This window comes from Alexandromys fortis, unplaced genomic scaffold (assembly GCF_014885135.2).
Source record: "Alexandromys fortis isolate MF-2015 unplaced genomic scaffold, M_Fortis_MF-2015_v1.1 scaffold_23, whole genome shotgun sequence".
Classification (NCBI taxonomy): Eukaryota; Metazoa; Chordata; class Mammalia; order Rodentia; family Cricetidae; genus Alexandromys; species Alexandromys fortis.
Genome location: NW_026067907.1, coordinates 1580574 through 1596649, shown reverse-complemented (window position 1 = coordinate 1596649; position 16076 = coordinate 1580574). Strand labels below are relative to the sequence as shown.

Sequence of the window (16076 nt, the reverse complement as noted above, 5' to 3'; positions counted from 1 at the left end):
AATCATATATAGCATGAGGGCAAATGATCATTCCCGGATCCCTTGATTTTCTATCAGTCTAAACTGACGCGCTGATGCTTATGTTCCAAAACAACAAAAGAATCACGTGAGACCTTGTGGCCTCCCTTAGTCTTGTGTGACATCTGATGTACATTATGTGAAATAAATAAAAATGTTCATATCACATCATCACTTTTACCAGAAGTCACCAGCACTATTGACACCAGCTGTCAATATTTCTCTGTTATTCCTTTACCCACACTATCTATTTATTTATTGACAGAGGCTTTTTCTTAATGTCTCCATTTCTGATCCCATTCTGCCTTAGCATTATATTTTACTTTAGAAAACAATTGCTCCATCTGTGGTTTGTCTTTGTATACAGTAAGTCAGATATACCCTATGTAGTCTCTCTGACAGGGTGAGAAACATGTCTTTTAGTATGACATCATTCCAAGCTGTGTAAAATTCACATTGTATCTGTACCCGTAGGCCTTCCAGCAGGAGATCTCGCTGAACCACAATAAGATCGAGCAGATCATTGGCCAAGGGGAGCAGCTGATAGAGAAGAGTGAGCCCCTGGATGCAGCTGTCATCGAGGAGGAGCTGGACGAACTCCGACACTATTGCCAGGAGGTCTTCGGACGTGTGGAAAGATACCACAAAAAACTGATCCGCCTGCCTGTATGCAGCAATGATTTCTTTCTCATTAAATCTAGAGAGAAGTAGCTGTGTGGGATTAGGTAGCATAACACAGTAATGACTCCAGCATTTGGAAGCAGAGAATCTGGGTTTGTTCCAAGCTTTGATACCACTATCTATGTAACCTGGGACAAGTTGCTTTAGCTCTCCTCAGTTTTCCCAGCTTTAAAATGGACTTATTCACAGTCACTACCTTGTAGGGAGAACTGCTTTTTTCATTTGGCAAGTGACTGTCTAGTTTTATAAAGACTTGGGCAGTCTTTGCGGCTCATCTCCTCTATGGAAGATGAAGTAGCTTCATGAAAAGATGAGGAGATGAAGTAAGAGATGTGAGCAGTTGCTCAGCTCATGAGATGATTTTTGAATAAATCTTTTCCCTCCGGGCTTTTTTTCCTTGTCCCCACAATTTCATCTCATTTGTACTGGTTTTCTTAGCCAAACATTTGAAACTTTTTGTGGTAAAAACATGTTTTATGGCTAGCATATGGGCCTCAAACTGTTATGTGCCAGTTGAATTGGAGGCATGCTACTTGATCCTTTATTTGTATTATTTTTATTTCATTTTAAATTAACATTATTTAGTTTCCTATAATGATTCTTTGGAGTGAGCTTTATTAGAGTCCCTACCAATGATAAAACTGAGGTTGAAATAGCTGAATACATAAGATATTTTGAAAGGGTCTTAGTTAGGCTTTCTATTGCTGTGAAGAGATACCATGACCACAACTACTCTTCTAAAGAAAGAACATTTAATTGAGCTGGCTTACATATTCAGAGGTTTAGCCCATTATCATCATGGTGCAGTGTGGTGGTGTGCAGGCAGACATGGTGCTGGAGATGTAGCTGAGTCCTACATCTTGACTGGCAGGCAACAGGAAGTGATCTGTCTCACTGGGTATAGCCTGAGCCTAGTTCACCTCAAAGCCCACTCCCACAGGGACACACTTCCTCCAACAAGGCCACACCTACTTCAACAAGACCACACCTGCCATTAGTGCCACTCCCACTGGGGGCCATTTTCCTTCAAACCGCCACAGGAAGTAATCAGAAAGTTCTTCCATATATGTTGATAAAGTTGACTCCGTGTGGTCAGCAGGAAGTGCTGGCATATGCTGAAAGTCACACCTCTTTGGAGTGAGAGGAAACTCCTCTTCCTGCAGTAACAGAGCTGGTGTGACTTCCCTTTTAGCTACCGGATGATGACCATGACCTCTCAGATCGAGAGCTAGATCTCGAAGACTCCACGGCTCTTTCAGACCTACGCTGGCAGGACCCCTCTGCAGATGGTGTGCCCTCCCCACAGCCTTCCTCCAACCCCTCCCTCTCCCTCCCTCAGCCCCTCCGGAGTGAGCGGTCAGGGCGAGACACCCCAGCCAGCGTGGACTCCATCCCCCTGGAATGGGATCATGATTATGATCTCAGTCGGGACCTGGAGTCAGCATCGCGGACTCTGCCCTCAGAAGATGAAGAGGGAGAGGATGACAAGGAGTTCTACCTCAGGGGAGCGGTTGGCTTGTCAGGTAGGAGAGCAAACTTCGTGTTGAAAATCCATGGGAAGGACACACTAGCTAACTGGACTCGGCTTCCCAGAAGATGTGTTATATAAGTGCTGTGTGTATCCATGGTCACTCAGGGACATCATAGGACACCTGTTGCGGGGTGGGGTAGAGCATGCTGAGTGAGACAAGAGGGATAATGATGAATCTGTGAGGTGGACACAGCAGTGCAGAGGAAGAGGAGAGAGAGGAGCCCCTGCTGGGTTTGTCATCAGCCATGGTGCTTCGGGTCATCTGAAGTGTGTCAAGAATGCTAAGATTGTGTTGGAAAGTGTAGAGTGGGCACAATGGAAACCAGAAAAGTGAACAATGGTCTGGCTGTGAAGTGACCAGTTCACTATGGAAAGGAGTTTGGCCCTTATCCTGAAGGCTATGGGGAGCCACTGGAAGAGGAAAGGAGAGGTGACCAACTGCATATTTCCTTAGTTTATTTGTACATAGGCTCCATGGGTAGAGTGTAGATTGGGAATAATAGAGTTTAGATGGATGTTGTTAATGAACATGGATGATGATTTATAAGCCTGGATTAAGGAAACAGCCCTAGGGAGGGTGATGGATCATGAGAAATGAGTGCCCCCCCCCCCCAGCAGCCAAGTGGAGAGAGATGGAGGAGACTCTGGGTTAGGCACCTAAGTGGTCCTGGCTCTTAGAAAAATGGGAAAAACATGGTGTGCCTGGGCAAGGGAGGCAAGATGCAAAACAGTGGAAGTACAGACGCCAATTGTATTTATCCCTCTTTTGAGGTATTTATAGAACTTCCAGACTCTACCATTTAGAAATAGGTGTAAGGGTCTAGATCTCTATCTAAAGACACATATTAGGTAGGACTTCTACTTCTAACTAGGAGTTCTCAGAGTGCATAGGGAGAATCATGTAAATAGAGCATCTAGAGAGAAATAGGGGGGAGACAGACCTAAGAGGACCTTACCGAAGGTAACCAGAAGCGGTACATAATCAGAGAAGAGTGTTTGCTGCCTGTGCCATGTGCCATGTGGCCGTCAGCCGGTATGACTAGCAGGCACTGAATTGTGACTGCTGGGATTGAGGCTGACCATTGATAGAAAATGCGTTTAAAGGCATGGAGCAAATTTCAGAACTTGGAACAAAGAATGAACACAAGCTATCAGTACTGTTCATATTGATTACATAGCATATTTTAGCATTAAGCCCATCTACCTGTTTATTACTATTCTAACGTGTCCATTAAGCCTTTAAGTTTTCATATACTGCTCACATACAGATATAAACCTGCCTTTGAGGAAATTCCTGTTCTAATCCAGGCATAGTGTCATGCAGTTGTTATGCTAACGTTCATGAAGTAGAGACAGGAGGATCAAGAGTTCAGGGCAATCCCCTGCTCCTGTATTAGTTCCTTTTCTGAAACTATGATAAAACACCATGACCAAAAGCAACTTAAGGAAAAGGAGTTTATTTTGGCTTCTGTTTCCAAAGGGATTCAGGTTCATCATGCCCAGAAAGCATGGCGTAAGAGTAGGAGCAAGACCCTAGCTGGTTACATTGTCATCCAGACACAGGAAGCAGAGCCTGAGAACAGGAAGTGGGATGAGGTGATAAACTCATCAAAGCCCGCCCCCAGTGATGTACTTCCTCTAACAAGGCTCCATCTCCTAACAGTTCCACAGCTTTCCCCCAAAGCACCACAAACTGGGGACCAAATGTTCAGATACATGAGCCCATGGGGGATGTTTCTCATTCATACCACCATAGCTGCGAAGTTAGCTGGGGTCTTGAAGGGCTGTGCCATTTGAGAACTCCCTCCAAAGGAAACATGCTGACAAAGGGACTCCCTCCCAGTGCTTTTCTAGGTTTCCATGAGGAACCCCTTTCCTCTAGATGCTTATTTTCTCATCTGCAAAATGGAAAGAATGCGACCAGGCACCCTTAGGGTTCCTGTGAGGATAGAAGCACTTTAAACAGTAGCTGACTTAGAAAACACTCAGTCAATGTGAATTCTTAGCAGGAAGCCACTGGCAAGCATGCGTGTTTTCCCCTCCATGCCTGTGACCGGCAAGAACGTCGAATTTCTTTTTCCATAGGCAAACTGCTTTCCTGCCACAAGGGAATCAAGGTGTCTAGCACATAGCTGTCAACTTAGACTGTGCTCTTTTTACAGATGTAGTGATCCCTGAGAACCCCGAGGCCTATGTAAAACTCACAGAAAATGCAATCAGAAATACTTCTGGTAGGCACAAAGAATGGGAACGAGTCCCTCACACTGCCTTACATCAGCTCCCTCTCTCAGCACAGCTTCCCTGCCTCTCACAGCTTCGGGACTCAAGCATGCGGAGGCACAGCCTTTCTCTCTTCCTCCTGCCATAGGAGGAAAAAAAAAAGACCACTGGTTGATCAACACCAAGAAAATGGTCGCCATAACCATGTCGTGAAATAGCTTCTCAGCTTGTCAAGTGCTAATCAGTGTCATCACCGGAGAACTCGATGCCCGGTGACAGCTGAAAATATAAAAAGCGAAAGCTCTTGCTGGGCCTCTGTGTTCTCGTCTCCACCTTGGTGGACGCGGGCACTAGCTGAGCCTTGCTGCAACCTGCAGCCGACTGGGCAGATGCCGTGGGCACACCCTCCACCACAGGCTCCTATGAAGGTGTGAGCAGGTTTCAGCTGATGAAATATTTCATTTTTATTGATGAAGTATTACCTCCTCAGAGGAGACATGCTCGCCATAGTATTGTAATCCTTAGATTGCCATTTATATAGAACTGTTTTTGAAGACAGGAAGGTTGAAAAGAGAAACCAGTTTTGGTCAAGGTTGCACAAGATCCCTGTCCATACTGAAGGTCTTGATCAGTGTTTGGGATGTGTGTCAGACCATCTGTATGATTCTGAGTCATTGTCTGGTTTATACCAGTCTGAAGTTTCTGAAGACCAACGCAAGGACAGAAACCAAGCTAGCTTTGAAGCAACTTTCTCAATGATTTTCAGCTAGTGGCCTCTCCTAGGTAGTCATAGGAATATATTTTATAAAGCTCAACTTTTTCCTTGTTTTCACCCAATCTTAGTGCTACTTGGGTGGTCAATGTTTTTGTTCAGCAGTGACTATAATATGCATGCAGATACGTACCTGCAAATACAGAGACACAGCACACTATAAATTCAAATGATGAATTTAAACGATGAGATGAGCTCACTGCCTGGGTTGTGAGGAAGAATATATCTGAGAGAGACAGAATCTTAGCTTGTCCTGGTTTAGTTTTGCATTTCCCATGAAAAATAACATGTTCCTCTCTGCATGTCTAGTCTTAGCTAGCCTTTTCTTGATTAACTTGAATCCATGCTTAAGGGAATGATGCAACCAGGGATCTCAATGGCTCTAATATCTCTGAGGTCCACAGAAAGAAACCCAAGGGTGAATCCTTCCCTGCTAGCAAGTGAGCATGGGACACACTCATCTCCTGGTGCCTGGGCCAGGGCTGGTACCTCTTCAGGTCCCTAGGAAGGCCTTCGACTGTGTTGACTACTCAGATTGCCATGGGACAGGCTGAAGGAGGGAACAGACACTCGAGGCTGGTTAGGATCCACTCTAGAGCTCTCTGCCGAGCCCGGGCTGCTGAGTCTCCTCAGGAAGCACACTCACTGGCTTGGTCCCTTACACGTCTAACCCTCTGGCAGGGTAGCACTAAACCCGCTGTATAATTCTCCCAGCACATGCCCTTTCTGCTTCGCTGTAGCTGAAATGCTTTCTCAGGCCTCTTGATTGACAAGCTTGATGTAAATCAAACACTGTGATCTGTTAAAGACCCTTATGGTTGACACCACAGGGGATCCCAGCTCACTGGAGTCACAGATGAGGCAGCTAGACAAAGCCCTGGATGACAGTCGCTTCCAGATGCAACAAACAGCAAATATCCTCAGAAGCAAAACTCCCACAGGACCAGACCTGGACACCAGCTACAAGGGCTATGTGAGTATTCAAACCAGTACATTCTGGACCTGGGTTAGAACTCTGACCCAAACCATTTCATCTGTCTGCAGCATGAGGACTCTGAGGTCTCAAGTCGAGAGCTCTCCTTGAACTCACAGACATGGATGTGGGAAACAAAACCCCATAGTTTGAAATTACTTTTTGAAAGGAATCAATCTATCATAGACCTTGGAGTCCGTTGTCATGACCAGCCTGTTGCTTTTCACTGAGCATTTAATATGATCCATTTAGCTGAAGACAACAAAACCCTTTCCCGTCCAAATAATCATGAGATGCCTGTCCAAACTCAGCTAGTAAATTTTGGACCAAGGTCATCCCCGGATTACTAAAAGGAGATTTTGGTTGTTGTTATTCTTTTAGTTCTTTTAAGTTCATTTAATGACCTCGGGAGTCTCTGGAATCTTCTGCTTTTGATTTGGGGAGATTTTGCAATGCTGGAAACTGGATTTTGCATTCACTAAGTTAGTGCTGTGTCACTGAGCTCCGTCCCAGCCTCACCTCCTGCACTGGGTACTTGGTCTAAAAGAAACCATCCTAACTAAGGCATACTGCAGGAGAAGACAGCAAGGGATTCCTTATCTTAGCAGTTCTGCGTTTCTAGTTGCCAGTGTATCCAGTAAAAATCTATTTATTCCAGTCCCTGACCGAGGAATATTTTTGTCAGTGACATAACCTATACATACTTTAAGCAGAGAATTGAAGGTAAATCTCCCCCCTAGCTCCTGGTCAAAAGGAAAGGAAGGCTAATTTCCAGTGACCTCATCACATCTCACATGCTCTGCATTTTGAAGTCAGGGAGAAAGCTGTTCCAGCTGCGCATGCTCTTACCCTCCCAGTCACTCCTCGATCAGGAAGCCTCTTCTGAAAGTGTAGTACAAGGGCCGGAGATGCGGCTCAGTGGTAGAGTGTTTACCTAGCCTGCTCAAGGACCTGGGTTCACTCTCTAGCGCTGTGTAAGAGAAAAATCAAGTGCCGCATAGCTTCACGATGACCGTGTTGACTTCACCACGATGACACTTAACCCCAGTCAAAAGTGACAGAAACTAACTCAAAGACAGTGTGGTTGTGAGAAACATGGAGAGATAAGATTACACTCTACTGACAGGAAAGTGTTGAAGTTTGTGTTCTGTTTCCCTTTATCTTGTATTACTTTGTTTTTCTTTATTTTGAGGCAGGTTCTTATCACAGGCTGGTTTCCAACTCTTGATCTGTCTCTCTGCCCACCTAGTGCTAGGATCACCCTCACAAGCCACCTCACCTAGCTAGAACTTGCTCCTTTACTACTTGAATGCTGTCTGTATATTACGAATAGATCTTGGAGTTTTTCTTTGAGGTTTGAATTTAATCCCTTGATGACGACGAAACATGGTTGTAAATTTTCTCATAAAACAGCTGGCTTTCAAAGTGCTCTGGACTCTTAAATATTTCAGTTATTTAATGTACAAGCTGTTCTGTGTGATTTGTGGTCCTTTTAGTATTTCTACATTTAGGTAGAACTAGAAGAGGATGAAGAGACAACTGGTCATAAATCAGATACTGCCTTGCCAGCTGAAAACTCCGGCCTTTAAATTCTAGATCAGTTTGATCTGTTCAGATTCATACAAAACAGTGGTTCTGAGACTTCCAAATGCTGCGACTCTTTAATATAATCCCTTACATTGTGGTCACCCCCTAACCATAAAACTATTTTCATTGCTACTTCATAACTGATGGTGGAGAGTCTTCTGTTTTGTGTTAATTTCATTGGTTAAATAAAGAGACTGCCTTGGCCCTTTAATAGGACAGAAAATTAGGTAGGCAGAGTAGACAGAACAGAATGCTGGGAGAAAGAAGCCGAGTCAGTCAGTCACCATGATTCTCCCACTCCAGACAAACGCAGGTTAAGATCTTTCCTGGTAAGCCACACCTCATGAAGCTACGCACATTATTAGAAATGGGTTAAAGCAAGATGTGAGAGCTAGCCAATAAGAGGCTGGAACTAATGGGCCAAGCAGTGTATAAAAGAATACAGTTTCCGTGTAATTATTTCGGGTAAAGCTAGCCGGGTGGCAGGAAGCGGCCTGTCGCTCCTCCATCAACACATAACTGTAATTCTGCCACTCTTATGAATCATAATGTAAATATCTATGATTCCTGATGGTCTTAGTCGACCCCTGTGAAAGGGTCATTTGAGCCCCTAACAGGTTGCAACCCACAGGTTGAGAACCACTGATATCAAAGAAATTCCCAAAGTTTCATATGCCTGTCATACACACAAAGCGTGTCTTTAAGTCTGTGTGCATACGCATGCGTGAGACCTGCTGACACAGCACGGTTTTGAATCCTATTTATTTTTGACCGGAGTGATACAACCACCGCCCTGTTGAGGGTCTACAGAGATGCTTCCCCAATGCCCTTTGCACTCATGGGGATTGCGGTGAGAGGGCTGATTTCGCGTGTGTCTCAACAGATGAAGTTGCTGGGTGAATGCAGCGGCAGCATAGATTCCGTGAGGCGTCTAGAACACAAGCTGGCAGAAGAGGAGAGCGCCCCAGGCTTCGTTAACCTCAACAGCAACGAGACCCAGACAGCCGGTGAGCACGCTGCCCTTGGTTTCAGAGAGTGGTACCCAAGATCACTGTGTGACACCAGGCTCCACGGAGATGCTTAGCCTTCCTCTACACTATTTCATCCCACGACAGAGGAGGGAGACAGAGAGTGACGTTGTGTGTGTGCTGTGTTCCATTTATTCAAATACACATCGTCAGCTTCTTGTCCCTTTACACTATCCCATGACAGAGAAGGGCGGCAAAGTGTCTCTTCAGCTTCGTTTACTCAAATGACCTGCCTGGTCTACACTGTCAGTGTCTGCATGGTTTTAGAGGACTCTGCAGGAAGAAGTCAAGGATGGATTGATCTCCTCCCACGCTGCTTACTGCAGTGTTAAATTCCGTGTAGCACATGTGCTTTACACTGTTGTCATTAGAGAAACAGATAGGAAAATCAGAGCCACTGAACCCGTTTAGCTGTCATTACAGGCGACAGCAGATACGATTAGAGGCATTACTGTCCTATCTATTGCCCTTTAGTTAGCCACCAGATATCTCTAAAGCATTTCCCAAAACCCCACCAGTGTAGAACTCCTGCTCACTGCTCTGCGCATGCCCCACCAGGTGTGATTGACCGCTGGGAGCTTCTCCAGGCCCAGGCACTGAGCAAGGAGTTGAGGATGAAACAGAACCTTCAGAAATGGCAGCAGTTCAAGTCAGACCTTGATAACATCTGGGCCTGGCTAGGGGAGACCGAGGAGGAACTGGACCGACTCCAGCACCTGGCACTCAGCACCGACATCCACACCATCGAGAGTCACATCAAAAAGCTCAAGGTACCTGTCTTTGCCTTCCTCTCATCAGTCCAAAGACCATGGTCACGTGTAATAGCTGACAGATTTTTGTGTGTGTGTGTGTGTGTGCACATGTGCATATGTGTAGACATGTTTATGTAGGCACAGAAATATATACACACACACACATATATATATATGCACATGTTTATAGAGATCAGAGAACAATCTCTCTTCTGTATTCATCATTTTGGCTGTTGAGGTTTTCTGTTTCTTTGTTTCTCTTTTTTGAGTCAAGGTCCCTCATTGGCTAGAATGTGTCAAATGGCTATGTTGCCTAGCCAATGAACTTGAGGAATCTTTTTGACTCTGCCTCCCCATCACAAGGATTATAAACACACCCCACCATGCTCTGACTTTTTAAACCTGTATTCTAGGGACCAAACTCAGATTCTCATACTTGCACAGTGGATCATTTACTGACTGCTACCTCCCAACCCGTCTTTCATAACTTCTGTCTCTAGTTCTATGTTTCCTCGGGGCCACAGCCAGAAAGTATGTAGGTTAGTATTCTGAGCAGTTCGTCACAATGCCTGATGTAAACAACCCTATAAGAGGCAAGAAGGACTGACAACCTGAAGGTTTAGTTGGTAGTTCCTACCTTGACTTCATGCATGTGGGCAGAACTTCATGGTGGCAGGCATGTGTGGAGGACACTGTTCACCTCATAGCAGACATGCGACAGGCAAAATGAAGCAGCGTAGGACAAGATACAGCTTTTGAAGGAGACTCTTTCTCCTCTGTTTCTACTAGGTAGGCCCTAGCTCCTAAATTCCAGAGCTTCCCAAAGTAACACCCACAATTGGCAAGCAAACATTTAACACAGGCGACTGCTGGGGACATTTCCCATTCAGACAGCATCTACCCAAAGTGGACAGGATGCTCTTCTCTCCCAAGCTGTCTCAAACCCAAGTTGGTCCTTAAAATTCTAAAGAAGGACTGAACTATATAACAATCTATCATGCAAATTATTGCTTACAACTTAATAAATTAGTATTTTAAGGAATGGCCAGTTAGATTTAATAAAGAACCTGGGACCTCTAGAACCCATCTGGTTTCTTCACAGGGGGAAGCACCGGTTTGAGAGCCTTGCACATCTGTATAGGCTGGAGAGAAGTCATTCCCAAGGTCACATTAGTGTGAGTCTTTGGGAGACCTGGTGAAATCATTTGACTGTCTCCAGTCAACACAACTTGCTAAATGGATTATGGCCGTGGCAAAAGCAATTGCATAGTAAATGAGCAAACAATACAAATGTGTGGAGTTCTTGTGGCAAAACACTCACGCCAGCATCTGATTTTGGCTCGGGCTGGAGGAGTGCACAGATATTGTCCTTTACTTACAGGTCTGCTTCTCAGCCTCCTCACCCAGTTACACTTGCTTGTGGAAGCTTGTGAGCCCCCTCCAGACCCGGGGCTTCATTTCTCTTTGGGAGCTCTGGAGCTCCTGTGATTGTGTCTAGAGGACATCAAAACCATGTTTCTCCTCAGTGAGAAGCCTCCTGGGATAACACATGCTCCGTTTGTGTTCCTGTGGTCTTTAGTGTATACTGTTCATTGTGGACTGATGTTATTGTGGCTTTTCTCCTGCTGATCCTGTTGCTTTCCTTTGAACTTTCAGACACAGAAATGAATCTTCCTGCACACAAATCCCCATTGCAATGTTTTGGTGTTGCTCGCTGAGTCAGCCCCATGGGCCCCAGGACAAAAAACAAATGAGAGATGCAGCTTACAGGAGCTGCATTCAGAAATGCATTTTTTCTCTAGAGTTCCCAAGGCACTCTATGTAGGTAGTTTTGCAGTATAGCCAGGCTCCCTTAAAAGAAGACATGTATTGTTGACCAGAGTCTGAGACTTCAGTGAGAGAGCTTGGATGGCATCCTGCATGGCAAGCGGCAACCACCTGTCCCACCCACATCTTTTTCTGAACCTCTCTCAACAGATCCATTCTAGATTCTTTGTCAGCAGATCCCTGGGACAACTGACGACATTTCCCCGCATCTGTTGACTTGTGAGGTCTTTGTGGTGACATCTGGGGAACCATGTTGAGAACCTATAGTAAAAAACTTAAGTCATTAGGAGGATGACAGAAATAATGAGAAACTGTAGGAAATTACCCCGCATAGTGTGATTTCCAGAATCACTTACCCAGGATGGATCTTTGGGTGTTTTTGAGCACATAGAGATTCTTACTACAGAATTAAGAACTTGAGTTATTGGTACTGAGTTCCCAACTGTTTTGCTTTGTTTAATGCATGAAGCCAAAATTGGGTTGCCTGAGGGTTTTGTTTGTTTGCTTATTTTGTTGTCTTGTTTGTTTTTGGAAATCAAGCTAAATTTACCAAATCATAAAAACCCAATGAATTTTCTTCACCACAGCAACAATGTGGCTTATGGCATAGTCAGGTTTAACTTGTGGGCCAATGAGCCTGCATTTCCGGCCATTGGAGGCCAGAATTCTAGGCTCTGAGGAGCTTTTCTCTCCTCCTCACACACAGAGAAGTTTGGGTGCCACAAGTTTAGTGAAATGAGACTATTACTCTTGAAAAGGTTTTAAAAGGCCAGAGCCATCTTTCCTCAAGCTACAGAGCTCAGTCCCTGTTTTGTTGTGCTGTGGTTGGCTATTTCTGCACGGGGCTCGGGTATTCAGATCCGCCATTCATTGTACCAGGCATTAAAATTCTCTGTGAGTCTCTTCTTGCCTTGGGAAGTCCTTTCCCCTTGGCCATTTTAAATTCCCACTTTGCAAAGCCCTAGCAAACATAGCAAACATCCTGAAAATGTAGCAGTTGCTCATTTTGTCATAGGAACTCTTGAAACATGGGAGGCAGTGGGTGTGTGTGTATGGGTGTGTATACATGGAATGCTACTGTGGTCCACATCACATCCTGTTTGAACTTTTTGAACCTCATGTATTTTCTTTTTTTCCCAATTAATTATGCATGCAGATCCACATTCATACACAGCACAGACAGATACAGGCAGACACATTCACACAACACATACAGACACTTACTTACCCAGGCTGGAATCGAACTCGGGACCTCGAGCACTGCAGGCGGCGCTCCAACCTCTCAGCCAGCTCTTTGACCATTTTCATGTATTTTCTTATGTTCCATCCTTGTTGTTAGTTATTATGTTGTTAGTTATTATGATTCTTTTTTTATTGTAGTATCATTCTAAGTGATATGTACCCATCATCCCTCATCTGGCTGACCATCCTGCTCAGGGCATGTTTTAGTGTGTGTGTGTGTGTGCAGTTGCACGTGTGTATATGTGCATATGAAGGACAGGGACACCCTCGAGATCATTCTGATACTGCTATCTGCCTTTTGTTTGTGATGGGCCTGGAGCTCAATAACTAGGCCACACTGACCGATGTCCTACAAGCCCCAACATTCTTCCTCTTTCTACCCCAACCCTGGGCTGATAAGCATGCACCACCACACCAGGGTGTTTTATGTGGGGTTTGGGGATTGAACTCACAACAGGGCTATATCCCCAGGTCCGAGTAAAACATTTTCAAGGGACTTAAACGCGATTTTTGGAAATATTTCCAGCATTGTCCTTACTTGATTGTTCTCCTTAGGAGCTCCAGAAGGCCGTGGACCACCGCAAAGCCATCATCCTCTCCATCAACCTCTGCAGCTCAGAGTTCACCCAGGGGGACAGTAAGGAGAGCCACGACTTGCAGGACCGCCTATCCCAGATGAACGGGAGATGGGACCGAGTGTGCTCTCTGCTGGAGGACTGGCGGAAGCTGCTTCAGGGCGCACTGATGCAGTGCCAGGTTGGTAGGGCTCTGGGCGGGTGAAGACACCAGCCTGGATACTGACATTGCTGTTGCTTGACGGATGTGGTTGCTCTTCAAAGCCAGTATTTGAATGAGACAGCTTTTCTTCTTCCTGGGGAATCTGTTCCTGTGACCTGCGTTCAAGGAGTTTTGTCCCATCTTCTGTCTAGCTAGATAAAAAGCCAGTGCTTACCAAGTTGACGATCCTTCTTTGGCTGATCCACTTATTCACTCAAAAACATATTTGCCAAGCATTTAGGCAGATAAATTTTGCACAACAAAGTGAGCATTACAGATACAGATTCATCCATTTGTGCCGGCATTTACCCAGTTTCCTCTGTGTGCCAGGTAAATCTCTCGGCAGATAAGATACAGTCCAGCCTCTGCTTCTGTTCAAAAGACAATAGCAACAGAGTAGGAGAAACGGAACTGATGGCTCAGTGGGTAAGGGTGCCTGCCACCAGCCTGGAATTCCTGTGGCAGAAGGAGAGAACTGGCCCCTGAAAGTTGCCCTCTAACCTCTACATGTATGTCATGGCATGTAAATGCCCCCTTCCTCCCCAGAAAAATAAAGACGTGTAATAAAAAACATTTAGAGTAAGGAAATAGTTATCTGAGGAATTTATAAACACAGGTTTGACAGTAATAGAGAAAAACTATTACAGGAGGGAGGGCCAAGAAATCCCCTGGCTATTTGCCAGATGCCGGGAGGATGTTGCTTTGAAGGAGTTCAACAGCTGGGAGTTCCATGAAGTATGCAAAGAAGCATACTTAAAGCAGAGCAAGAAGGCTGTGTGGCTAGATTATAGCCCACAGATAGGAAGTGATCAGAAGGTCAAGGGCCAGTGAGGCTTTGCTTGCGTCCAGACTGTACGCGATGGGATTGGACGACAACGGGGTGTGATGCCTCCTGGGAAGGGGGAGGTCCCTGTTGCTGTTTCCAGCTGTGTCTACTGTATGTAGGGGCACATCAAGAACAAGGGCAGTAAGCGCGTAAGAAGATGAATGAAGGATTGAGCCCTTTAAACGTGGAGAGATTAGAGCACGCGGAAGACAGTTGCTTCTTTTCAGATCACCTATTAGTGCTGCTGCTGTTTTGTTTTGCTTTGTTTTTAAGAAATAAGTGTTTTCATGTCAGTGGCCTTCCTGTCTAAGTGTCCCCACAAGTGGTAAATTAGATGCTCTAGATAAGAAGATGACCTCATACTGTGTGGGTCACAACAGCACTGGGGCTGCTGGGATCAGGCCATAGCCGCTCTGCCTCCTAAAACAAGCAGGGACCTTTCTCCTTGAGAGGTCATGTCCTGGTCACTATGGCGCTGCATATTTCCCATGACAGCCATAAAAGGCACTGAAATATATTCTAGGAAAATGTACCTTCCGCAGTTATTTTATGCTCTGTTTTTTTTTGTTTGTTTGTTTTTGTTTTGTTTTGGTAGGAGTTCCACGAAATGAGCCATGCTTTGCTTCTCATGCTGGAAAACATTGACAGAAGGAAAAATGAAATTGTCCCAATTGATTCTACCCTTGACCCAGAGACACTTCAGGACCATCACAAGCAACTCGTGGTGAGAATTCTAGGGTTTTTTTTGAAAAAAAAAAAAAAAAAAAAAAAAAAAAAAAAAAAAAAAAAAAAAAAAAAAAAAAAAAAAAAAAAAAAAAAAAAAAAAAAAAAAAAAAACAAAAAAACAAAAAAAACAAAAAACACTAAAAGATACATTTAAAAAAAACCCCAAACTTTTGCATGCTCTTTACTTACGCTCCATCCAAAGTCTCTAATCTAATTCTTCGGGGCTGCCAGTCAGGAAACAAATATGTGTAAATCACCTTCCAACACGATTGCCCATTGCTCAATTGTGCTAATCTTAAGTGTTCTTTATTTCAATCAGCTTGCGTCTGTCAAGGCAGCCTTTTTAGTGGTATACTTACTTTTAATCCAAACTTTGTGCGTTACATCCGCAGCCTTGAAGAGCGTGTGTGGTGGGTTTCTTCTCCTGATGCTACAGTACGATACTCCGACAAAATCAACCAAGGAGGGGAAAGGGTTTCTGGCTGGTAGTTCAAGGGCGCATTCCATCATGGCAGGGTGTAGGAGCAGCAGGAGACTGAAGCAGTTGGTCACGTGGCATCCACAGCCAGGAAGCAGAGAGATGAATGAATGAATGCCGGCACTCAGCCCTTTTTCTCCATGTATGCAGTCTACGATCCCCTTCCCAGGGAATGGCCCTCTCACTATTAAGATAGGTCTTCACAAATCAGTGAATGCAGTTAAGATAATCCCCTACAGGAATGGCCAGAGACTTGTCTCCCAGGTGATCCTAGATTCTGTCAAATTGGCAGTTAACACTGACTGCCACGGTGCATTTAGTGGCTTATGGTAAAACTGAAATTAAACCATCTTAACTGAAGAGAGACAGTTGAGTCTGATTAAGAGGACTTAAATATGCCAGGTGAGACACAAACCTCAGTGGCAGGTTTGCAGAAAGCCATGAGATAACGTACTGTCACTATCTTACAAAACAAGAACACAACTATTTCTTAGAAGCTAGAAGCTTTTTCTGACACTAAATTCAGCCAGAAATTTACTGTGCAAATTCATGCACAGGGATGCTGAGACAATTTAACATGGAGTATAGCTGGGTAAATATATAGATGATAAGGAAGCAAGCTTGAGTTCCATTGGAAC

The 16076-nt window shown here is 44.7% G+C and overlaps 1 protein-coding gene across 12 annotated transcripts in view; it reads left to right on the top strand.

Annotated features, from left to right (window-relative positions):
• The window catches only part of Syne1 (spectrin repeat containing nuclear envelope protein 1), a 461878-nt gene that overhangs the window by 435211 nt on the left and 10591 nt on the right, over positions 1 to 16076 (top strand). For 7 of the 12 annotated variants that reach the window (XM_050135794.1, XM_050135793.1, XM_050135799.1 and 4 more), the window contains 8 exons: positions 493 to 684; positions 1892 to 2222; positions 4393 to 4461; positions 6053 to 6195; positions 8666 to 8789; positions 9369 to 9580; positions 13187 to 13387; positions 14830 to 14958. In XM_050135794.1, coding sequence (XP_049991751.1) covers positions 493 to 684; positions 1892 to 2222; positions 4393 to 4461; positions 6053 to 6195; positions 8666 to 8789; positions 9369 to 9580; positions 13187 to 13387; positions 14830 to 14958 — 1401 coding nt within the window. The remainder of the gene's footprint in view (positions 1 to 492; positions 685 to 1891; positions 2223 to 4392; positions 4462 to 6052; positions 6196 to 8665; positions 8790 to 9368; positions 9581 to 13186; positions 13388 to 14829; positions 14959 to 16076) is intronic. The other 5 variants (XM_050135798.1, XM_050135796.1, XM_050135803.1 and 2 more) reach the window with 2 other exon arrangements.